Source organism: Agrilus planipennis, unplaced genomic scaffold (genome assembly GCF_000699045.2).
Source record: "Agrilus planipennis isolate EAB-ADULT unplaced genomic scaffold, Apla_2.0 scaffold38, whole genome shotgun sequence".
Taxonomy (NCBI): domain Eukaryota; kingdom Metazoa; phylum Arthropoda; class Insecta; order Coleoptera; family Buprestidae; genus Agrilus; species Agrilus planipennis.
The window spans coordinates 1,494,242-1,520,705 of NW_020438882.1; the positions used below are offsets into that span (position 1 = coordinate 1,494,242).

At 33.4% G+C, this 26,464-nt stretch overlaps 1 protein-coding gene across 1 annotated transcript in view; it reads left to right on the top strand.

Annotated features, from left to right (window-relative positions):
* LOC108745264 (fringe glycosyltransferase) overlaps positions 1-26,464 on the top strand; it is a 103,537-nt gene that overhangs the window by 18,621 nt on the left and 58,452 nt on the right. The window contains exons 3-4 of the mRNA XM_018481406.2: positions 1,711-1,759; positions 5,599-5,701. Of these exons, the coding sequence (XP_018336908.1) occupies positions 1,711-1,759; positions 5,599-5,701 (152 nt within the window). The remainder of the gene's footprint in view (positions 1-1,710; positions 1,760-5,598; positions 5,702-26,464) is intronic.

The window sequence follows — 26,464 nt, forward strand, 5'->3', positions numbered from 1 at the left end:
CTCTCATTTAATTTCTGAAAGACCTATCTCGACATTTTAAAAAATTCAACCTCCAAAGGGGGGGGGGTAAAAAGTTGTTGCAATTTTTGTTTGCGACATACTTTATTTGTGGTTAAATTTACTTGAAACTTGGTATTGTATGCTGTTTGATATTATTAATCAAATGAAAAGAGCTTGCAACGTTTCCATGGGGTACCTATATTTTATTTGTACTCGGATTTACTCGAAGATTGCTCATTGTTGAAATTAAGCAAACCAACCCTTAAATGTTGTTGCTACGTTTTTATTTGAAATCTATGATGGCGACATTACATAAAATTAAAACGTTGTAAGCGTGAATTGGAAGTTAAAAGGTTTTATGGAGAAACAATATTAATTTCTGCGAGCGAAGCCGCGGGAAAAAGCTAGTAATTTTATAAAAGGAAATAGATTATAAGATAAAAGCGACAAAGTGTCGGAAAGTTGCTGTATATGACGTCCGGTACAATGTGATTGTTTTTAATCGGCCGTACAGGTATTTTTAATTACATCATATCTAATAAAATTAAATATTGGGATTTATAATCATTATATAAAAAAATAATGATAAAAAAATTCTGAGCATTTTGCCTTACCTGTATATCCATACGAATTTTCATAGAGTAAGATCCCAGAGTTGCCAGACATTATTTATTTTCTGAGTAACAATATAAAATAAAGAAAAATATTGTTTAATTATTATTAAGACCCTAAGTAAACCATTAATTACCGCGCTTGGGCTTATAGTCACAGTGACATTTTTATTGTGCCCGGGGTATGTTTGACTTCTAGAATTGGTGTGGCTCAGACTCAGACTATAAGTAAAATAACGATTTGTTTTCGCGAACTTTGAAGTTCGTTATTAATTTTGAACAATATTTTGTGAAACATTATGTAAAAATAAGCACTCAAGACTTTAAGAAAATAATATTTTTGTGTAAATTGGTCGTCGGTTCAAGTTAGTAGGTATGGTGTACACGTTTAAAGTGCATACTAACACTATTCTATCCCAGCTATTTTTTTTAAGGAAATTTCATTTATTTACTAGTAAAATGTTACATAAAAGTAAAATCATGCAGGTCTGGATTACTTCAAACTATAAAAAATAACTAAAAACTCAGAAAATAAGTACCTAATCTCTGGCGGCTCTGGAATCTTGGATTATTAGTATTAAGGGGAATGTTTATTTACCTAGGTGTATAATAACACTGTTAGTGAGTGCAGTAATACAGCGCTTACGATTTAAATTTCCATGGTTTAAAGTATCCAATACAAAAGGGTTGTGGCCGTAAATAGGCATTTAAATTTTTATGAAGTAAACTTTTCCTGTTCTTTTGTATTAAGGATATGTGCGTATACGTATATATGTTTGTAATAAAACCCCCCAGTTCAGTTATTACCTTTTACGTTCGGTGAGCGTCTCAGTTCAATTACGTCGAGTCGCGTCGCGTCGCGTCGTGGAGTCTCGCAACCGTAGTCCTTCATGTCAGTCACTCTTTGTACTTATTTCGGTAAAGGAAATTTAATTAAATTGGAGAACAATACGGACGTGCCGGTGTTGTAAACGACACCACAGTGCGTCGTTTCAGCCAATACGTGCTTAATACTGTCCAGCTTATTACCTCTTTACGACGTAACAAAAGTGAGAGGAACCAAAAGGCACTTATTTTAATTACTTTTTACTTGTTACAGACGTGGTTCTTCACTGACACAGATGATCCAGAATTCCAGAAAAGGACTGGTGAGTTAAGCCCTATAGATGTAATTGCTTATCTTATTGTAAGCGATGCCAAAATACAAGACAAATATTAAAATTTCATTTGAAATGACAACTGAAGGGGACCTGATTGAGAATAACTCAAAACTGGATGAATATGACAAAATTTGTTTAAAGCTTTTTTACTTTTTAATGTCTATACGCTCGGTCCGTCCCATTTTAGTTGGTCCAATATTGGATTTCTCAGAAATTGGTATTCAGAGGTGTTAAAAATAATGTATTGTTCGAAGAATTTTTTTCTTTGAATTGTAAGTCAACAAAATATTGCATATTAAGTATTAATTTACAGTACCATTTGGTGGGACCTATTAGGTAGTCACATTTTATGTTAAACTTAAATTATGCAGAAACGAACGTTGTTCTTTTTTATTATGAGAGCCAACAGGTGGTTTAGAGTAACAACTCCTATGTATTATGACGTTTATTTTTTCGTTTTATGTGAACTCAATCGCATATAACGTCGAAGGCAAACATCGTTAAAAGCTGCTGTGAAAAATCCGTCGTGTTATGCATTTAGGAATTTTATTCGAAACTGACTAAACGCCAACATGTTTGCGAAAAGTGGTGATAAAATTGGTTTAGAGTAAATAAATAAAAAATTAGGTATTATACTTTAAAAATAATATTTGAGAAAATATAAACTTTTGGATCCTTAAAAAAACAACTTATTTTTCTTAAAAAAAGTTTCAAGAGTATTAAGTAAAGAATACGTTAAAGAAGAAATCGGTATAANTATTATGCATGTATTATACATATAAACCTTCCTCTTGAATTACTCTATCTATTAAAAAAAACCGCATCAAAATCCGTTGCGTAGTTTTAAAGATCTAAGCATACATAGGGACAGACAGCGGGGGAAATGCGTTGGATGATTTCGTTACACAGCCACTCGCACGAAACGAACTTACCCTACACTTATACTTACAGACGTTCTCGTTTTATTTTTACAATTGGTATTCATACTAAATTGTTTAAAAGGTTTTCTTTTCAGTGTAAAGTCACGCAAAGTTTCGGTTTCCATAATTCATGGAATTATCCTTTCACTTAAATGATTCAGTTCAATTGTTTTGTTGCACTGTTAGCTACACTTACATTGTCCATAAATTCGCTGATGGCTTAATATAAAAATAGGTCCGTTAGGTTCTTCTTCAAAAAAGCAAATGGTTTCAAGAATTCTGTCTTTAATACCAGTCTTAGACTGTACTATTTAGTCTTTTTTTTAGAAAAATGCCGCTAAATGCGAGGCACGCTGCTATCAATTTCGTCTTGTACTCTGCCGATGCAGCAGCAAGAAATAAAGAACTCGTTGAAGCGTATCCTCCGGTACTTGCAATAAATGCCCAAGAAAGAACAAATTACGTTACAGATGACTTCCATTTCATATAAGAAGTTAAAGAAAGTACTGCAAAAGGACGTAATATACCAACGATAAATTGATACGTGTTAAATCTTGAAACCAATAAGCTAACCTACTATTTACTAATAGATAAAAAAAAAGATTATTTTTCTGTGAATATTGTAACACGTACACTCTACTATTACAAAGTTTAGAAGCAGTCACATCTCATAAAAAAACTATAGACCGTCAACTAATTGTAAAGAACAATTGCAATTTAATGATAAAATGATGATTAAGTATAACTTCTTCTTTCAAAATATCTACTTTTTTCGTTCCAATCTTTGCATTTTCCTAAAACAAGAACAAGAACTTGTTTTTACAAGTAATCGAAGTAACTATTTAGATGGAGAGTTTTCTAATGTGAGAATTGTTAACAAATTAAAACATTTTATTGACTTTTTTTATGTTTTACAATGTAACAAAAGAAGTTAAATGAAAAGATTTTTGTTGCATAAATATTGCTTTCATTGTTTAGAAAAATATACTTATGTAGTTTAAATTTATTTTTCAATAAGTTAAGGTCAATATCAATCCAATCGCCATTAAATTTAGCAATTTTTTCGTCTTCAAAGGCATAGAGAGAGGATAAGAACCAATTCCGAAACTTACCTAATAAAAAGCCACTCTGCTGCAGTAATTTTTAATTCCGATGTTATTGTGTATATTTCAATACTATTTCCGTTGCATGATCGAAAGAGAAAGGTTAAAATGTTACTAAATGTGTTAAAATAATTAAGTTTAACAAAAACTTATAGTTTGGTTAATGAGAAGAAGAAAAAAAAGAAGAAGATTGATTATACTTTTTAATGAATTCTGTTGCTATTTTCGTGATATGTAACAGTCCGTTCCACTAGAATTAAAACACAGGGAACGCCTTAAGATTACAGATCTTTATTACATCTAGATCTTAATTTGCAATTCTTATTATCTTGTCTGACTGTTGACGGTCTAGCTACTTTGTCTACGCTCCGCATTACAAACAAAAGAAAAATTAAACCAGCTGGTTGAAGAGAAACACTCTTGTTAGACAGTAAAAATATGCGTGGAGTAAGTTATTCACGGATTAAGAAGATCGAATCAGTTCAGTCGCAGTTTAAGTTAATAAAAATAGAAGTTGCTGTTTAATTGCTTATCTAGTAAACACAGCAGAAAATTTACTTAAAACTTACATAACACAAATTTTTTGGTAATATAAATAAAATAAAGTTTCAGTTTGTTTAAGATTACGTTTTAAAGAAGACCCAATCAAAACATTTCCGACATTAGTCCGTACTGGTGAACAGACCAAAAACTGTTTTGAAGGGCCCCGAATGAACTTACAAAGGGCAATTATACCTAATGCGTATTGTATTTATATACCTACATGAATGTCCAAAGTAACAAGCCAAAAATGTTCCATATGGTTTAATAAAAAGAAGTAGTGTCCACGTGAAAACTTGTCGAAGGATGCCTTGCGATATCGGTTAACGCAAATCTCACTTTCAGATGTGTTTCTAACTTCGGAAACAGGAGAAAGTCAACTGGGGCAATATATGGAATGTAGAGTGGATGTGATGACAACTATCCAGGTATTGTCCCAGCCGATTCCTCTCTTATTGAATATTTGCGTTCATTGATGAATTCAAAGATGAATGAAAGACAAATAGCAGGCTATCCTTGACATATTGATATTAATGTTGTAGACAGATCAGTGGTTTTGAAATGTGAGTCAATTATCATTTCAAGTTTTTTAACTTTTGTCCTTAGATCATATTTTGGTATGATATAAATTTTCCAGTCCAAAAAACGTTTTAGTCCCTCTTTTGATTTGCAACCTTAAGTTTTTCTAAAATAAAAGCACTTAAATATTAAAAATTTGATTTGCCACAATTGTTTATCTTTATTGACCACAATTAATAAAACTGGACCTAATCAAAAGAATCATAACGATACTTTTTCATATATAATCTACAATATACATTTAGCAAAATAATCTCAGGAATCGTACAGAAACCATCATTCCAACCAAAATTAAACAAACATTCAATGGTTGAGTATCGTAGCCTTAATGGTCTTTTGTAAGGTTTGTGCTATTATTTATAAAACTATGCTGAGTCTAGCAGACTTTTCCTGTGCATAAGGTCAGGTAACCCTGAAGATAAAAATTACTTTTTCATAAAAAGCCCCTAATAATAAAAATTTACCGCCTCGCCGCCATTATTTGAACCCATAAAACCTAACTTTTTATTTGTCGTCTTTATGATCCAATCGGATTTCGAACTTGAGCGTAAAAGTTCAGAAGATGCTGTCGTTTCTTTTTGCTTCCAGACGCATTTGTTATTGTTATCTGAATGAACTTATTATGCCTTCGGGACAACTCAAGTGCCAATTTACTAAAACAAATTCTTTCTCTGATGAATTCCAGATGGCCACATGATCAACACAAACTGCTCCTCATCTCATAATCGCAAGGCGCTCTGCTGCAAGATGTCCGTCGAATTTGACACATTCATCAACAGCGACAAGAAGTAAGTTTCCAACACAAACGTTTATCTGCACCATACGTACATACGCATGATTAACTGTTGTTACACAGTGAATTTGTTGATTTAGCAAAGTACATGTTAGATTTCCAACAACAATTTCGAAATTCATACATACACATACAATAAAATGATTGGTTCATACTGTGATAAGTTTTATTCGGTAGCATCTTACTTACTATTCTGATTATATTATTTATAATACCGATAGTCTCAAGAAACTAATAATAACTGAAAGATTTCACGGTGAAATAAAACCAGAAAAAAAGAAAAATTAAATAGTTTGGGAAACTCGGTAATCGTGTATAAAACTGATGTGCAGTCGTATGAATTATTTTAATTTCCTTTTTTATTTTATTTTGAGAAGTGAGGAGAACTAGAGGACCTTTCAATGTGTTATTCTCTGACCGACTATCCAGTCTTCAATTTTTCATACACCAGGGTCAACTTTTAGAAAGTTACCCCCGGTGGGTAGTTGTCGAAAAGATATTTTTTATTGAGGACCATAAATAAATCGCCTGTACGTTCAAAGGCCAGTTACGGCTATTGTACAGACGTTTTATTTATGTCCTCTGAAAAATAATAGTTTGTGTCCTCTACAAATAGAATAAAGAAAATATATTAAAGATTAAGTTGTTTCACTGAAACTTTAATAGTGAGAGATACAAATAAAATTTCTGTAGTGTGGTTCGCATTGTTCCAGTTAATGAGTAGTTAGAGAATATTAATTAAAGGACAAATTTACGAGTTCAGACGCTGTCCTATCGTCAATATTAAAAGGCGCAACAATACGCTATGTGGAGCAAGAATTATATGAGATTCCCACAGTATTTGCGACGGACCCAGCTTTATTGTTCGCAATATGATGCGTAATTATCTCTCTGAATTTAGTAACAGGTCTATTGTTGACTTGATCCACGTTTCCGTTCAGCTAAATGCCTTATTTCCTGAGATACTGCATCGTATAATAAAATATTTTACGACTAATGACAAAAGAAAGAGGAATACGAATACGATTGCTGATAATATTCCTAATTGGACTAACATTTAATAAATATCAGAAAAAGACAATTCTAAAATAGAATTCCTCGAATTATATGGGACCTTTCACAATACATGTCTCGTAAAATTCCCGCTCCCTCTTTACGTTACAAGACTTGGACTCCCTCTTCCAATAACGAAAAACTCACCGATATTCTGCTTCAAATTGCTATTAAAAATAAAATCTATTAATATGTTCTTAAATTAAAATTTATGCATGGCACCTCTTTGTTTAGTACATACAGTTCCTCCTCGATTGTTTCCGAAGGGAATTTTGTTCCAATTTGCTACACATTTTTTTAAATTTTATTTATTTCGAAAAAGTATGGGTACGTCGGTGTATGGGTGGGTGTTAAGCTACGTGAGGCAGAGGAATATTTACCAATGTCGAAAGTTTGTATTGCGCTGCATTAAATAAGATAAGATTTTATCTGCAGGGTTATCGTTCTGGGAATTTCAAAGCGTTTATCGGATCTGCTGGCGCGGATATGTCGAAGACCGTGTGCACTACGCCCAGAGTAAATTTACTTAAGATGTTCAGACGCAGCGTATTGTCAACCTCTCTCTTTAGTGGCATGATAACAAGAAACGAGTATCTTTCGAAATACGTTTGCTTGAAAGCTTTTTTAGACTACCTACTTATTGCTCTACACCAGCGGATCACATTTTATTTTCGGTAGTTAAAATATCATAAAAAAGAAAGAAAAGGCGTTTTTATCGCTACAGGTGTTCAGGTGTTCACTATGTTTATCGGTACAGAAAAATTAAAGTTTAAAATACGATATTTACCTATATACGACCTGAATTTGATGGATTTATTTTTAAGGATCATATAAACTTTACATTATGAGCGTATATAGGCAATTTATAGTTGTTAAACATTGGGAAACGAAATGAAAAGTCCTGAGACTTTAAAGGGCCATTAACATTATGATTTCTGAACATATTTTGTTGCCAACCCCCTATGACAAAAACGGTTTGAATTCCTAAACTGAATGGATATAATATTGACCCTTTCTCACGGGATTCTGATAAGCAGTGGCGGTTCGTGGATTGGGAAACTTATACAGTAAAAGTTCCTTATTCCCGGTTTCCTTATTTGCGTTTTCATTATTCGCGGGTGAAAACATTGCAACCCAGTTCCTGTATTCGCGGTTAAAAATTTTATTATTCGCGGATGCAATCGGTAAACAGAAAAAAATTCGGTGTCGTTTATTAAGGGGAGTGACCGCAATAGACCGCTCGTGCCTATTGTGAATTTTTCCGAAAATATGGGTTTCTATTCTAAACATTGTGATTTAACATTGCGAGATAAATATCTAATTTTTTGTATGGTAACAGACAAAGGTTCACACTAACTCGGCACCATTTTAGTTTTCAATAATATGGTCATTAATAGCTTTTACAAGTGCTTAAAGTTAGTGCTTCTTGTAGGGCACGTATTTTCAATAGAAATTAAGAAATTAAAAAATGGCCTTCGACAGGCTTTAGAACAAATCTTTATCTATATTACTACAAAATTTCAAACCTCTGTTCCAAACATTAAACTCATGATATCTAGAACCGATAAGCATGTTTTTACTTTACGGCGCGTGTACTACTGATTGTATCAGCATCTTTTGACTATTTTTTAAACTCTTGCATAAAGCTGATTATATGGATTAATTTTAATTGCGAATTTATCAATACATTGATTTTATTTTGATACATATTGGTTTTATTTCGGAACCTTAGAACGTATCCCATATGATTCCATACTAATTGCTATTCCATATCCACGGTTTCTGTATTCGCGGCATATTTATGAAACGTATACCCCGCGAATAAAGTACTTCTACTGTAATTAGATAGAGCATGCCCTCTAACACATCTCAGAACTTACATTGGGTACCTAGTACCAGTACCAGTGGACTGGTTGATCCTTCGTTATGTCTTCCCTGTTCGGGAACGGGTAGGAAGCGTTGGTATGCAAAATTTGCCACTGCCACACAGATGTTATGACAAAGGATTAATTCTTTATTTGGGCTTTTTTTATGTGTATGAAAGCTACCACAAGTGCTATTTGAAATATTAGAAAGTTCTTTAAGGTGATAAGGGTAATAATTTTTCACACGAAATTTCTTCGTTTATTGTAAAACAAACAGAAATTATACTCATTTTATATGAGAAATAAATCTCGATACAATCCATTAAAAGGTACCTACACCCCGTTTGTTTATCGTTAATTAATTTGTTACTGGGAAGTAAGACATTCATGTTTCGTGTCATTACCTACATCCAATCAATAAACTGTAAAAACATTTGAATTTTACGATTAATTACATCTTGCATTGTAATTACCACAGTAGATTATAATAAGTTAAGTATCAATATTATTTAAGCGGTTAATTGTTAAGTGCTCAATTTATTGATCGATTGTTTAACTTATAACAGACTGCTTGATTAGGGTATTGTTTTATTTACACTTTGGGTAATTGTTTCAATTTCAATTAACAAATTAAGTATATTGGTGCATTTTACGTTACATATTGTACCCCCACGCTAACATTATCAAGGATTATTCAAGGAAATTACGGTTATGTGAGAGTAGGACTCGAGCTAACTCCATGAGAATATGGTATGTTTATAAAAGTGCCTTTGTATTGTTTATTTTAATGTTTTTTTCCAATTAAAACCGAAATCTTCATCACCCTAATTAAAAAAAGCTTTCACTCTAATGATAATATTTTTTTAATTACTTAACCTGAAATTCTGCATAAATCTATAGTAGTGATAACCAAGTTGTCTTGCCAAAATGCAAGACCTTTTTAAGGTGTACAATATTGTAGTATATTATATTGGTCTATCTCGTAGGGTTTTGCCAGCGTTTGCAATGTAAGCGATAAACCTTCCTCTTGAATTACTCTATCTATTAAAAAAAACCGCATCAAAATCCGTTGCGTAGTTTTAAAGATCTAAGCATACATAGGGACAGACAGCGGGGGAAATGCGTTGGATGATTTCGTTACACAGCCACTCGCACGAAACGAACTTACCCTACCGTGCGTAAAGAAGTATCACTTCAAAAAAAACTTTAGAATCAGATTAAATGAGCAAGACCAAGGCCGAGGCTCAGACTGGGACAGTCTTGGTCTTAGTCTTCCTTTGTTCATCTCTAATCTGAAGAGAATTGCTTTTAGTGTTTAGTTTAACTTGGCGAAAAACAAACTATTGACGACTTTCTGCAAATGGTCCGCGCAAATAAATTGAATTGAAAACTTGGGATTAGCGGTATTTGATTTGATAATTCGTTTCCACTGTCAGAGGTAGCCGTTGTTCTTTATGCTCTTTTGTTCGCGCATTGTGCTTCGAACGAGGTGAAGACCCGAACTTTTTCTCTACGGTACATTAGGATTATTTGCTCATAAAAAGCAGCAACTTTAAACTTGAGTAGCAGTGTAAATATTTACACGTAAACCCGCCATATATGTTTGTGTATATCTGGACATGTGTACGTTATGTGCTCATGTCGAAGTCGTTTTATAACAGGCATGTCTTCGCGTATTTACACATTACCTTACACGTTGTATACCATATTTTGCTCGTTGTACACGGTGTTTAATTGGAAACACCGTTTTTAACTGTCGCAGCAATTACGTTAACAAATTTGCGCCCACGTGGAAAGAAAAACGAATTTCAAAATACATTATTTCGTTTAGCAACAATTTCCATGTTGTAGCGTTATTATTTTTCTGCCTTACTGAATGCTTAAAGAAAAATCGCTCGAATGGAAATGTCTTTCGAGGTGGACCATTTGAGATTATTGCTTCAATGAGATGTTTTTTCATTCAGGGACGCTCTTTCTATTAATCGTCGATGATATATCTCGAAGGAGGATAAATTTCCAATAGAAATCCACTGAGTAGTTCAATAATCAGAATTGTAAAAAAAATTACAAAAGTACAATGTACAAGTGACTTCCTTTTATTAAAGGCAACTGGATCCTTCGCTATCCTCTGCTTTATATCCCTACTACTCCTTCCGTCCTGACTTATCTGACTTCCTAGATACCTAAAATCAGCCACTTCTTCTAATTTTTCGTCACCTATCTATATTTGCGCCCTTTCCCTATTTTTTCCCTTGCATACCTGTATTTTTGTTTTACTTTTATTTATTTTCATACAGTACTGTTTTGTAAGTACCGCTTCCAATTTATTTAAAACTATCTCCAACTCCTCCTTGCTAGATACTAATACTGCTATATCATCTGCAAATCTAAGCAAACTAATTTTTTGCCCCTGTATATTTATCCCTACAGTTGTACTGTCTCTAATGATGTTGATCGCGTCTTCGATGTATAGATTAAAAAGTAGCGGTGACAGTGTGCATCCCTGTCTGACTCCCTTCCTAATACCCTTCTCTACGTTGCTTCCCCATCTCTATAACTGCCTGTTACTCTTTGTACAAACTAAGTATCACTCTTCTATCTTTGTAACTCATCCCTACATTTTTAAGTATATTTAACATCTTGTCCCATTTAACATTGTTAAAAGCTTTTTCTAAATCTACAAATCCTATGTACGCGCTCTTCCTTTTTTCTATCGTTTTCTCTATTGTTACCCGTAAAGCTAGAATGGCCTCCCGCGTTCCTCTATTTCTTCTAAACCCAAATTGATCTCCCTCTAATAGTTCTTCATTACTACATTCTACATTTCCTAATTATTTCCCACTTTATAGCCTTATATCTTTTTTGCCCTTCTTGGTCCGTCCTGTTTTTGTATTTCCGCCTTTCTTCTATTAATCCTACAATCTCATTTGTTATCTAGGGTTTCCTACTTTCGTTTTGTTTAAAACCTAGTTTATCTGTACCCAATCGGATCCTTAAAAAACCGGGCACCCGACCATCTTTAGTTTTGAACAAATTGAATTTTTGTTTAAAGAAATTGCCCATGCAAAATGCCTGAGTACACTGAGAGATAAAATGACAGGTTCATTGCCGTCACTACAGTGAAATGTTTGTTATAAAACAAAACAATTGCCTCTACTAAATTTTACATCTTCTAGTTATTTAAAGCATCAACAGACGAGAGAACTCAATCGCTCGAAATATACGTTTCTGACGTTAAATTTATTTAATTGGTCTCAAAACTAGATCCGTTGATCATTATTATTGTCGCATTGTAATAAACTGCTGTATACGCACAATTAACTTAATGGGCCTTTATCCTAATTTTGAATGCTGACAGAAGTTAGTGAGATAATCCTCTATATATTGACACAATTTATTTAGCGAACGACTGCAAGTTGCAATTTTGCTGTAGCGAAACTGCTTGATTAGGATTAATTTCGCTGATTAGACCCGTCTGGTATCTCTCGTGTTTTTTCGTGCATTAATCTGACTCCTTTATGTCTTTCAGGATGTCGTTTTTTATGATTATTGTACATGGGACGGGGGGCGGGGTACGAAAACAGGAAGCCAAGCGATCTGTCGTTAGCTATAGTACGATCATTAAATAACAGATAGTAATAAAATAAATCGTGTTAAAGAAATGAAAATTTTATAAGTCATGATGTAAAATTATTCTAGTTTAAATCTTCCAATTTTAAGCATTTTCTTAAATTGTAATAAGCTTTCGAAGATGCAAATAAAACCAATAAATAAGAAGGTTAAAGTGAGTATGTTGCAAGTAAATAAAGGATGCAGTTGTTTATCACTATCCCTATATAACATAGTATAAAACAAAGTCGCTTCCCGCTGTCTGTCCCTATGTATGCTTAGATCTTTAAATCTACGTCACGGATTTTAATGCGGTTTCTTTTAGTGGATAGAGTAATTCAAGAGGAAGGTTGATATCTATAATACATGCATAATATAGTAGAGAAACGCTGATAATTTTAGAAGTTTCCAATGTGATGTCGTAAAACACATTTTTTTGCGCTTACATTGCAAACGCTGGCTGAACCCTACGAGATAGATCAAAATAATGTACTACAATATTGTACATCTTAAAAGGGTCTACAAAAAAGTCCGCGATGGTATTTCTTAGGGATAACCCACAATAACCATTTTTATCCTTTACTTTTTATGAGAAATAATGACTTATTTACGAAGCTATTGTAGGCAATACAGCATTAATTTTTATCCAGTTAAGTACCTTAAATACATTGTGCATTAATATAGATCAATTTGGCCCTTTACAGCATGTAATTTAAATGAATATTTTCGGATATTACAGATTTAAAATGCAAACATAGCGGTTGCGGCGGTACCGACCGGGAGGCCGGTTTGTATTGTCTAATGACCAAAAAACTGTGAACGTTGTATATATAAAGACATTCTGTAGTATATTTAATGTGTTCAAGGGTTGTCTGTTTAAGATTTCCCCTCTCGATAATAATCTAAACAAAACAAAAATATATTTAGTATCAGCATTACACCCGTGCGAAGCTGGGGCGGGTCGCTAGTGACCTGTAAAAGTCAAAAATAGTGACAGAGGGAAACCACTACGTCTGTGCCCATTGTCTACTTCTTGCGTCCATTTGATCCCGTATTTGTGTCTTGATGTAAATTTTGCAATACATTAAGTTTCCTCGTTTACCTTAAAAAAGCTAATACAGATGGTAGAAATGCGTATATAGTTTGTATTGTTATTATTCTGTTTTTTCTTATACATTGTGGTTAAGATGATAATTTGCAGTGAAACTAGCAATTTGTGCTGAGAAAGTACTCTTTTTTTCTGCAAGAAAATAACAATCTCACAACGTGAATTATTTCAGGGTGTTTTTTTGCTGTTTATCACTTTTCATTTTGTTGTGGTATTTTCGCTTATTCGTGAATGCAACCAACTGTTTCGAACAGTACCATCAGAAAGATATACATAATAACAACAGTTAGTCAAGCCGATCATAAACAAGCGGTTTCCGAATAAAATGTATTCCCACAAAAGCAATTAGGCGGAATTCCTGACTTTTATGCGGGCTTCGTTCAAGCGAAACCCAAGTTTCGTGTTCCGTGTTTGTTGGTAAAACGCTCGACCCATTTATACACCACCACAACAGATGGCTATCGGTAAATGTCTTACTAATTACAGAAGATGATAGTCTCTCGGCTTAATCTGGGGGAAAATTCGTCTTCATTATTGCACTTTCCTTGATACTTAATAATGGGTTCTCGAAATCAATCTGGGAGATTTAAACTTTAGCTAAACTTGGAAACAACAATAAGTTTTTACTAAATAAGAGAACAAGCATGACCAAAAGGGAGAGTTTGATGACGGGGGTCACGACCTTTTCATCCCTGCTTAATGATTATAACGTTATTATTTGATTTATATCGTTTTATACTTAAATACTTTACGTAAATCCTACTGTTACGCAAGAACTACCTGCAATTATTTTCTAATTATTTGTTCTTTTACACAATTGGAACTCAATGATTTTGTAGAAAGATCTTACTTTATATGCTATTTTAAAGAAATTTTCATATTTGAACAAAAATTGGATGATGTATGATAAGAATAGGTTAATTTTAAATCTTGACTCCTTCTACAACCCTAATAAAATTTAAACACAGCTTTCAAAATACAATACTTATTATTACTATACTCTGTAAATGTGTAAATAATTACTTCTTACTATTTTGTTAATTCTGATTTTATATTTCTATAATCTTAATTCTTACGTAATCAATTATCGATTTCTCACGTTCTACAAAATTAAATTCTCTATTTGTATCTCTCAAAATCTTCATTTACAATTCCCAAACTATTGTCTACTCCCCATTCCCCAATCCTTCTCTTTCCTATCTAAATACTCATCCGTTTCAACTCTTACCTGTTCTCTTCCATTTATCTTTATGCAACATTCCGTCCTAATCCTATTATAATTATATATCCCTTTTTATATATTTTATCCTTTTACGATTTTCTTATATCCTGCCATTTCCTTCTTCATTTTCCTTGGAAGACCACTTTTATTTCAACACTTCTCCATCCCTTATAAATATTCTTTTTTTTACATACATAACCTTTTCAATATGGTCATATCATCATCACCTTTTCTTATCATATGACTGCACTCTACCAAATCCTTGCTTTCATCACACTCTCTTAATATATACAACAAAGTCTCCTCTCCCATTTCATATCTTCTACAAATCCTTTCGCTTTCAACCAAAACTTACACCCCTTACTTTGATTTCCCGCTCTAAATCTTGCAATATATATCCTTTTTTCCTAGCATACAATCTCCTTAATTAACCTTTCCTTAAACAACCTTCGTCTTATTCTCCCTCTCTTACCTTACTTGTCCCCCGATCTAAATCACTCAAGTATTTATATTAAATAATAATAACAACAGTATGTAAAGGCTGTCTTGACAATGGTTACCACATACCTACTGACATTTTATATTTTTATAGTTATTGACAGTTCAACGTGATTCTGAAAGAGTGAAATGATGATCTAAAGCTGGCAGCTAATAATAAATCACCGTAAGTTATAAACTGAGAAAAATTGAATGAGGACCATCACAAGCAATTTACATTTCTAACATTTTATTCCCGTGGTGGCTGGCGTATTTCAACCGTGTCATGAAAAAGTTGATACGTTGTAACATTTGCATTTTTCATGCAATTCAAATTTTATACCAGTTCGACAAACGTTGTTCCGGATCTCGTAATCCTATATCTGCTAGTCGATCCATCTGTGAGTTCACCGTAGCGGATCAGCGGGCATCAGGATAGTAAAAAGTTAATGGCTGCTTTCTTAGGGATAGTAAAAACAAATTCTCCACGTTCATGCAGTGGCATTAGACTTATTTCTGATAAAAAATTTTCTCGTAACTTTTCAGTGACATAATGTAAATGTCAATAACGAAAAGGCATAGTAAATAATAATAAAAATAATTTGGTATCGACTTTAGTACTAACGTTTTTTTTTTTTAGAAATAAACTCGCATTATTTTGGAATAGACGTCAATAAATAAAATGAGTACCTACTTCAAGATAATCTGTTTTGATGGAATCTTTATGTATAAATTATTAAACGGTTAGAAGCGTTAATGAGAGAATTGAAAAGTAAATTTCATTATAAACATAATTATTTTAAAAGGGACACTTAGATACTAAAAATATCGGCACTTTTATTGTCAACTCCGATTTCCATTAACTTAGATAAACAAAAACGTAACCGAATAAAATAATTCGAAGTGGTCTGTATTTTGTCGAAACTGCCAGACGTGGATCGCGATTTCGATCTTTTTGGATCTCATCGGCGCGTCGCAGGCAGCTCGACAGAACACAGACGCACTTTTACCTGCTGTCTTAACAGTGCATTTTAGAAAATACTACAAATGGCGCAGTAAACGCCATCTGTAGCACGATGCTACATTTCAGGATTACGTATGCTCCAACAAGGTCCACTTGTGTGGATGTCTACTTGCTGAAAACGAATCCCGGCGTAGCCAACCTCAACGTGATAGGCACGTTAGCCGTTAATTCGAAGTGATCTGTATACAGAATACGTGCTACAGATGGCGTTTACTGCGCCATTTGTAGTATTTTCAAAAACGTAACCGTTTACGATTTCACAATGGGTAGCGTTGTTAATGGTGTATATAGCACATACGTCCTATGACCCTGCGATCGAATATTGACATTCTTAATTAAAAATTGAAATTAAACAATAGCATCCTGAATATCAAAACTATGCCTAATACAAAGAGTTAATCATCATTTAAATAGACGTATTGTTAATAATAATCAGGTAATTCCGTAATTTTGTATAACTAGAGGAGATAGCTTCTCAAAATTGCTTACAAACTTGCCTAACTATTAATATTGCTATTGTAGACGTTGATTGTTAGATTGCAATGTATGCTACCAGTCTGTTATTATTCTGTTACATTCATCATCAGTCTCCTTTCATATCTGGTTCTCAGAAGTTATTAAAATCTTTTTGTAGGTTTCTATATAACATTTAACAAACAGCTGTTGTAAACGTGGCATTATACACTTACATTATATCTTTTTATTTTCAGTGACTTGACATCTTTTTTAACACAATTTTCAACGATTATTCTCAGAATAAAAGGTATTTGTTAGTGATTATGAACTTTCGAACGGTTTAATGTGCTGGGAAAATTGTTAGCAAACGGTTTGATTGTTTAATATAAAATGTATTAAAAAAAGGTTAGCGTTTCACAATTACAGAAGAAAACATTCCTTAAAAGAATGCCATTAAACTTTTAACTTTTCAGAGGGTAAATTTAAAGACGTAGCTTACGTCTATTGTTACTTTTATTTGAAAACTTTTTCGATTCATTTAAATGCCCCTTTTTCTTTTGACACCATTGTCGTTTCGTGAATTTCTGTCGAGAAGTTTTTTAATGTTTTTTCGCCGAAGTCGATAATCACTGCTATTAACTTCTGAACAATTGCAGAGATTAATACGAAGTAGAATTTACAATAAATTAAAGGAAGCAGGGATATAGTCAGAAATATTATGCGAAGGGGAATCTAAATTTTGAAACATTTACTTCAAATCTTTTTATTAATTAGAATTTTCAAACTGAATCACTGGTAAAAATCACAATAGAAGTTTGGAAAAGATTTGCAAAGAATCTAGATAAAGTTAAAAGTAAATAAAAGAAAAGCGAAATTTAGAAATTACAGAAAAACGAATTTCAATGATGGACAAAAGGGGCAGTACAGATGTAAGTTACTTGGAATTTGATATACAGATTTTAAAAAATATGTCATGAAGACCATAAAATTATGGAAAACGATGATTCAAGAAATGAATATATGTTAGAATTGGACAAGGGTTGGACAGTTAGTAATAGAAATACACTGGATAGTGGTTTTGCCGGGTAATTGGTTCATGGTCTTCGTTCTGACGAGATTTCTATTAGATATCACCCTTATCAACGTTCGAAACCGATAATTAAGTTCCGTTCAAAAAGTCGTCTAATTGGTTGGCGGATTTTTAACCAAATGGTTGAGTTGAAATCGTTCAAATGAGCCTAATAATCGTTATAAACACTAAAAATCTGCAAGGTGACAAAATCATACTTTAATTAGTTATCGTTAATTGAAATTTGATACACCGACATCGACAGAAATTATAACAGTTCGGCCATAATGATATATCCTTGTTCATGAGAAAAACTACACACTAGTATAGTAATCAATAAATAATACAAATTAGGACAGACGATCTATCCCAATACAATCCTAATTACCAATTTTTATTAGGTAGGTTTTCTTGTTATATTAAATTATTATTAGTCGTATTTGTTCGCAACTTTGCTGGGTACCCAGCGCCATTATCAGGCACCCAGCCTCATCCTAAAAAATATGGTGGATCCGTACCCGTCGGATCCAATCCGGGCACCCGCTCCATCTCCAGCTTTCTAACCGTGTTTCTTTAAATTTATTCGGTAGACATATAACATATTTATCTCCTCATTTCTGAAATCCGGTGTGTTGATTGCTTTATGATTTTCATTAATGACAATCAAGTGTACCATCTGTTTCTACATGTGTATGGGCTTTGCTACCACCTACGCAACATGTTAATACACAATGTATATATACATGTATAATGTATGTATGTGTATTTACGAACATGATGGGCGTTTGGGCCTCTATGTGGTTCTCACCTGCCATATAGTAGCCCTTCCAAATATTTTCGGGCCCACCTATTTCACAAAAGCAAACTGAAACCTACGTAAATGACCCTGCAATTCAATTATCACAGTTTTATGACTCCGACTACCCAGTTCTGTTAATTGACGTGGATTTTACAAATTTTGATAGTTCTCAACGCTTTTAAGAACCTATAAAAATTGACAAATGTGACACTTGTACTGGATAAAATTTGAATAATTCTCGAGAAGCTGATAAACTTATCGTACATTAATTATGAAATCAAATGACTACATCGCTATGCACATCTTTAACAAATTAGAAATATGATTAATCTGTTTCCGGTGAAGTAGTGAGCATTTCCGCAGTGTCTTTGCACCTTGCAATTCTCTTTAAATTATTTAAAAATAAATTTGTAAACTCGGCAAGGGTTTTGTTTCTATCTGTTTTAACCCATCAAATTAGACATAATTACAGATACATGCTGAGTAATTATTAAAATTTAAATATACGTAACAATTTGTTTTAAAAACTGCTGTACATTTTGTTATTTAAATTTAAGATTTAGTAGATGATCATCATCCTGTTAATTAAAAAAGTGTGCTAGGCGAACCGTCGCACGTCGTGACTAAAATCTGCGCTGCGTGAAATTTTTGTTCGAAAACGTTCGAGTTTTTGCAGACGAGTATTTCGCGAATATCGGGTATACAGGTAAAACATTAATAGAAATTACAAATTTCTTTGTCGCAATTTTTGCTTTTAAGTCGAGCGAGCCACATTTATTCGGGAATAACTCGCTTCTCTGAAAATTGTCCAAAATTCACTAAACTCAAGATATTTTGAACAAAGCGTGATACCCCTCAAAAACTTGCATTTATGCATTTATAAGACTTTAAACTTATACCTGTAATTACTTTCTTTTACCACGATTTGATATAAGTGAACTTATAATTACTAAATATTATTGTGTGATTATGTGATTATTATTAGGAAAGAAAAGAAACCCTTTTTATATCTATGTATGGCGGTGATGGTAAAATCAAAGAAGAAAAAGAAAACCTGTTAATTCATGGGTAAACGATGTAATTATCATACCGAATAACCGATAGCTGATAATTTATACGGTTAAAAAAAAAACACTGTCACGTTAAATCGGAACGCTCAGATGCGACTGAACCAGTTTCACTAATCACTGACGTATCAGAAAACGAAGTCAATAAGTCGCAAATAGTTATATGGACGTGAGTTGTTCTAGTTTTAGGGAAATGCGAAGATTAGCTCAGGATAGGAAAGAGTGGAGGTGCGTGTCCAACCAGTCTTAGGACTGACGACTTTATAATGATGATGACAAATGTTTCAACAGAATATTTTGATGTCCTTATGTAGAAGATACTAAATTTTAAACGTATATATTAGCAACGAAACTGGTGATCTAATTATGGAAATTAATCAAATTACGCTCAAAAGCTCAGGTGATAAAAAGATAGAAAACAGTTGACATTTTATATTAATTTAAAGCTTATGATGTAGAAAATCGTCCTTCTATAAAAGTTTGCAATTAATAGATCATTCGATAGCAAATAACAATCATTAACGATGTCATTAAATATGTTCAGGTATGGTAAATGTAACGTTTTATATCAATACAGAACGTTTTAAATGTGTAATTACTAGCAATATCCTTTGAAATTTAAAACTGAAAGCCGACTCAGTTTATAAAAAGTCAATAAGGATAATTAACGTTCCTCATTAAGAACATATTGACGCTAAATTCGTTTTTCATCATTAAACTGTATTTAACTGATGTGGAAAAAATGAAAAAGAAAAAATTATTTAATTAGAAGTTTGCTTAGAAGAAAGTGAAAATAATTAATTAATAGCCGTAATCATGCCTGTGACTTGCAGAGAACATTTAAAATATATCGAAAACATTCGCAATGCATGGGTTTTAAAACAAATTAGACTTCATTATAGTCAGACGGTGATGGTAAAATCAAAGAAGAAAAAGAAAACCTGTTAATTCATGGGTAAACGATGTAATTATCATACCGAATAACCGATAGCTGATAATTTATACGGTAAAAAAAAAACACTGTCACGTTAAATCGGAACGCTCAGATGCGACTGAACCAGTTTCACTAATCACTGACGTATCAGAAAACGAAGTCAATAAGTCGGCTGCCTGCTCGTTACGATGGAAGGTAAAATTACCCTTTCTCGTTCGTACATCGTTATAAATCTTCGCTCCAGGTGCCGTTTATTAATCGGATAATTGGGACCCTGTAGGTAACTGCTACCACGACTATTATAAATTAAAAATCGGTTAACCACCATGTCGTTGGCTCGAAATTGACAAATGAAAGTGCGTACATATACAGTTAACTACAAAATGTTGTCAGAGAACATTAATTTTGCATATCGTGGAAGTTACAGTATCTTTCACGTGTTGGGATTCCCGGAGTACTTTATTTAAAGCCTTACATGGGCGTATAAATAAAAAAAAAAACAGTTCGTCGATGTGCGCGTTTGTAGGAGAAAATATTTAATGTCAAGTTTTCATACACTGCTTAAGCGAAGGACTATTGAAAGACAATTATTTTCTACCCCGTGAATGGTTTTAATGCCATTCACACGCTGGTTTTTCTAAAATATTCATTCTAGGACTATTCATAATTCACGAAAATGAGAATACAAAATGTAACAGAAGCATATTTTTAAGGACGTATTTGTACAGGTTCAGGAATCCAAATTTACGTTTTAAGAAACTCACAACAGGGTAGTATAACGACAAACTCAATTACTAACTTTCTCAGGTTCTTTAAACATTTATTTTTGGTTTTGCTAATGAGATTCGTTTAAAATTACTACCTCGAATTGAAGAACTGACACAGAAAAATGCTTATTACTGGATTCCTCTTGAAACACGTAGAGTACACTGCAGCATTTCCTTCATCAACTATCAACTCTCATTATCTGACACGTTCTTAATTGTTTCATTCATCATTCTTCCTTAAAAACTTTGACTTTTCTTTTTCTCTATCCCGTCCTTTTCTACCCTTCCTCCGTTTTCACGCCTAAGGCAAAATTACAGTCTCGTTTGAATTTGTACGTAATACTTACTCAAAAAGGATTAGGTCAATTGGTGTATCGCATCATACATACATAGGAACAATTTCATTTAAATAAAGTTTAAAACAATGGTGTGCGGTAACTATTTTATTATTTGATCTATAAAAAAAAACGGACAGACACGAGTGATCTTATAAGGGTTCCGTTTTTCATTCGACCCTAGAAATAAGCCTTTTAATTGATATGTCACACGGTACAGTTTGTACAATTTTTTTTTTTAATTTTCAAAAATGACCCCCGTGTGCAAAATTAATTTATTTACGTTATGCGTCCGTGTTTGGGTCACAGAAATTCATATGTGTACTAAATTTCAGCTTAATTCATCCAGTAGATTCGGAGTAAACTTTTTGGAGACAGACACACGAGTGATCCTATAAAGGTTCCATTTTTCGTTCGAACGTACGGAACCCTAAAAAGTATTTAACAACGAACGAAGAGAACACTACCATGATATTTAAACACGTTTTATGAAATCTTCAAAATAAGATAATGTTCTAAATGATTGATTATTATTTATCTCAAGCTTATTAAAATCAAACTCTGTAAGACTTTGGAATCTTGCTTTCTTTTCTGACCTGAAAAAATGGATTGGTCCAGGATGCTGCTGTAAATGTTGCTCACTGTACCCTTTTTAATTCAATATGACCATCACGTTTCTTCGCGAAATTGTATCTTAAATGTTTATTATTATTATTGGTCATAAAGCAATCAATAAAAGGACCGGTAATTCTTACGTTTGCCATTAAAGCGCCTATAAGCAGTATTCGTTACTTATATACTTGTTGATATCGTGTGGCGCAAACTTTTTATTTTGTCGTGCTGCACAACTAACTCTTTCATCCGGGTGGACGCCATGTACGCCTTTGTATAGAGTGTATTAACTTCAACCACAGGCTCTAGATATGAATATTTCAATCTTCTCAACTTTCATTTATTCAATGTACTTAACTGGTTTGGTCGATATATCCACATTAAAACTGGACGCGCAACTTTACTCATAACTAATATGAATTGAAAATGGAAAAATGTAGGTATAATAATGTGTGGAAACTTTCTAAGTCGAAAATAAAGTATTTGATGAGAAAGAATTAAGGGTAGAAAAACCCTCTTCAAGCTTCTTTTAGGAATCGTGAGGATGAGTGGCTGGTGCTAGAGAAAATAAAACGAAACGGACAATATGAAGGCAGAAGATAACCCCTTTGAATTGGCATAGCAAAATTAGTAGACAGAAATATAAACCATCGAATAATTAGCATGCAAAAATTGTAAAGTCGGTTAAGAAAATCCTAGACAGCTAGAATCATTCTCATAATTAGCCGCTGAGGAAGTAGATTACTAACCAGGGGGTTGGAATTAATTCTCAAAATAGGGTTAATTTTCCGTCTTGACGGTCCGACAACCGCTACATCGAGTAAGATTAGGTATAGTACAGCCGCTCTTAATCCGGCATGAAAGTGTCTGTGAATATTTTCTGAAATCAGCCGTGAAAGCCAAAAATAAGCCGCGTTCCGGAAAAACCGAATATTATTGTAATGTTCGTGGGTTTAACAAATTAAATTTTAAGACTCACAACGACAAAAACTATTTATTTACACTAATTACTATTAAACTTAAAAACACTATTAAATTATTACTAAACTTCGGTAATTATTCTATTTATTTACACTACTGTTACTATTCACTGTTCTATTTATTTCACTTCTATCACTGCCAATTTATCTCTTGATTCACTTCTGCAACGGTCAATTTATTTCTACTCTACTCTGGCGATCGTCTCTTCCTTTTTATACTCGCTTGCCTCCTTTCGGGAACATTCTCCAGCCGTCCAGAGAAGTCTCGTTTTCTTTGAACGGTTTAATTGCTTTCCCGGAACGCAGGTACGACACACACGAAGAAAAGCGCCCGCGGCTAGTCGGCGAATCGATAAGCAACTCACACACACGTATGCCCGATCGCACACAAACACGCTCGTGCTCGCTACATTATATATCACTCGAGATCAAAAACTTACGCCATTTTGAAAAAGTTCGAAAATTCCTTGGTTGGTAGTCTACAACAATTTACCTATTAGCGGCTAATCATGAGCTTGATTTTAAATATCCAGGTTTTTCTTAACTGATTTTACAATTTTTTTGCTTACCCCATTGGAAGTTAGCATGCAAACTGGTTTTCCGGATTCCCGGGTCGCGGCTAATTTTTGGTTTTCATGCAGCCCCGTTAGGTAGCTATCTATTGCAAATATCTCTGTGAACCAATAAAATGACTTACATTTGTGAGCGACTGTACGTATAAATGTACAGTGCATTTTATTTAGCAGACGGACGGTCGACCGGTTTGTGCGATTCGAAGGCAGCAATGCAGATTGGAACGTCGTTTGCATATTAATTTGATATACCATTCAGATTAGTTTTACGGCTTTGTTTAATTATCGATACGCAGGTTCGGTCGGACAGGCAGACAGACAGACATGCAAACACGACATACGAAGGGGCAGCAAAGAGTGATAAAGTTCGGATGAAAGAAAACTGCATCCAGGTTAAAAACTCTTATGGTAACTTGCATTATGCTTTCGAAATTGTGTAATTTAATTTTTAAGCTCTTACAAATGTTTTGGGTATTTAGGAAGACAAATAAGTCAGGACGGAAGGAGTAGTAGGGATATAAAGCGGAAGATAGCGCAGGGTTGAGTCGCTTTTAATAAAAAGAAGTCACTTTTGTACTCGCGAAAGGTTAATTTGGAAATTCGGAAAAGGTTGTTAAAGGTGTATGTTTGGAATGCGGCGCTGTACGGGTGCGAAACATAGAAGGTGGGCGCGGCGGAAAAGAAAAGGTTAGAAGCGTTCGAAATGTGGTGTTACAAGCGAATGATGAGGATACCGTGGATAGAGAAGGTTAGAAATGAAGAGATGTTAGAAAGAATAGGATAACAGAGGATTCTATGGAACTCAATAAGAAATAGACGAGATAGGACACCTTCTCAGGCACGAAGGTCGTATTAGAGGTAGAAACGGAAGTTAGGGTGGTAGGGGTAGACCTAGATTAGATTACTGTTCGCAAATAGTTATATGGACGTGAGTTGTTCTAGTTTTAGGGAAATGCGAAGATTAGCTCAGGATAGGAAAGAGTGGAGGTGCGTGTCCAACCAGTCTTAGGACTGACGACTTTATAATGATGATAACAAATGTTTCAACAGAATATTTTGATGTCCTTATGTAGAAGATACTAAATTTTAAACGTATATATTAGCAACGAAACTGGTGATCTAATTATGGAAATTAATCAAATTACGCTCAAAAGCTCAGGTGATAAAAAGATAGAAAACAGTTGACATTTTATATTAATTTAAAGCTTATGATGTAGAAAATCGTCCTTCTATAAAAGTTTGCAATTAATAGATCATTCGATAGCAAATAACAATCATTAACGATGTCATTAAATATGTTCAGGTATGGTAAATGTAACGTTTTATATCAATACAGAACGTTTTAAATGTGTAATTACTAGCAATATCCTTTGAAATTTAAAACTGAAAGCCGACTCAGTTTATAAAAAGTCAATAAGGATAATAAACGTTCCTCATTAAGAACATATTGACGCTAAATTCGTTTTTCATCATTAAACTGTATTTAACTGATGTGGAAAAAATGAAAAAGAAAAAATTATTTAATTAGAAGTTTGCTTAGAAGAAAGTGAAAATAATTAATTAATAGCCGTAATCATGCCTGTGACTTGCAGAGAACATTTAAAATATATCGAAAACATTCGCAATGCATGGGTTTTAAAACAAATTAGACTTCATTATAGTCAGGTTATCAATTGATTAGTTAATGATGTAACAGACAGATTCACAGACACACAACAGTAATACTTTTTATGTTAGAGGTTTGACGTGAATAAAATAATTTTTATGTTTTTCTAGTATGTATTTATAAAAATTATATTAGGCTCGTTTTAAAGGTTTCAACTCAACCCTCTCTCGTTGAAAATCCACCAACCAAAAATTAAAATTTCATCGGTTACAGTATTAAGACGACTTTTTGAACGAGATTTAATGTGGTTTGGAATGTTGGTAAGGGTGGTACTTAACGGAAAGCCTGCCAGAACTAAGACGTGAATCATTAACCATAGTGGTTTTGCCGGTTTTATCCGGTAAAATCCCTATACGGTGCATCTCTAATGCAGTAGGTACGAAGAGCATACGGTAAATAAAAAATTAAAATTAAAATTCAAAACCAAAGAGGTCTTTATTTTCCCAGATCCTTTTATTAACTACTAAATGACATTTGATTGTTGAAGAATTTAAAATCCCTTAATATTTTACGGTAATGCACAGTGATATATTTTGGTGTGCGGCGGCAATCGACAAGATAAGATTTTCGGATGCCATTTATTGGGCCATAAAGAAGAACAAAAGACGGTTAATGTGCCTGAGGCAGAAAGTGTAAAAATAATTGAGAGGTGACACACCCACCGCCACCGAAGAATATCCGTAGCGGCGCGGCGATGGCGCGACCATTTAAAACTGGCCGAATTGATTATCTGTGAAAACGAAGACCACAGAATAAATTGGGTGTTTGCCTGCAGCAAAAGTAAAAGCACAATTTGTTTTTTATTTTTTATACACCCGCGATTCAGTTCTTACCCTTTAAGGATGTTGGGAAAACAATCGAAGACAAGAGTACATAAAATTAGAAATTCGTGATTAATTAGGTTTTGCAGCATATCATGAGGTAAATAAATACTATCTATACTAAAAAAAAGTATATGGTTTGAGAGAAAATTTGGAATTTGACCAAAAACATTGAATAAAATAAGAAATAACGAATAATATGGAAAATTTTTAACTGACTTTTGGCAGTGAATATGCCTTGATTTCAACTTCGAAACAAAAAAATATTTAGTTTCAATCTTTATTAATAATGAGCGTAAAACTTTTTAATATGTTTAAATAA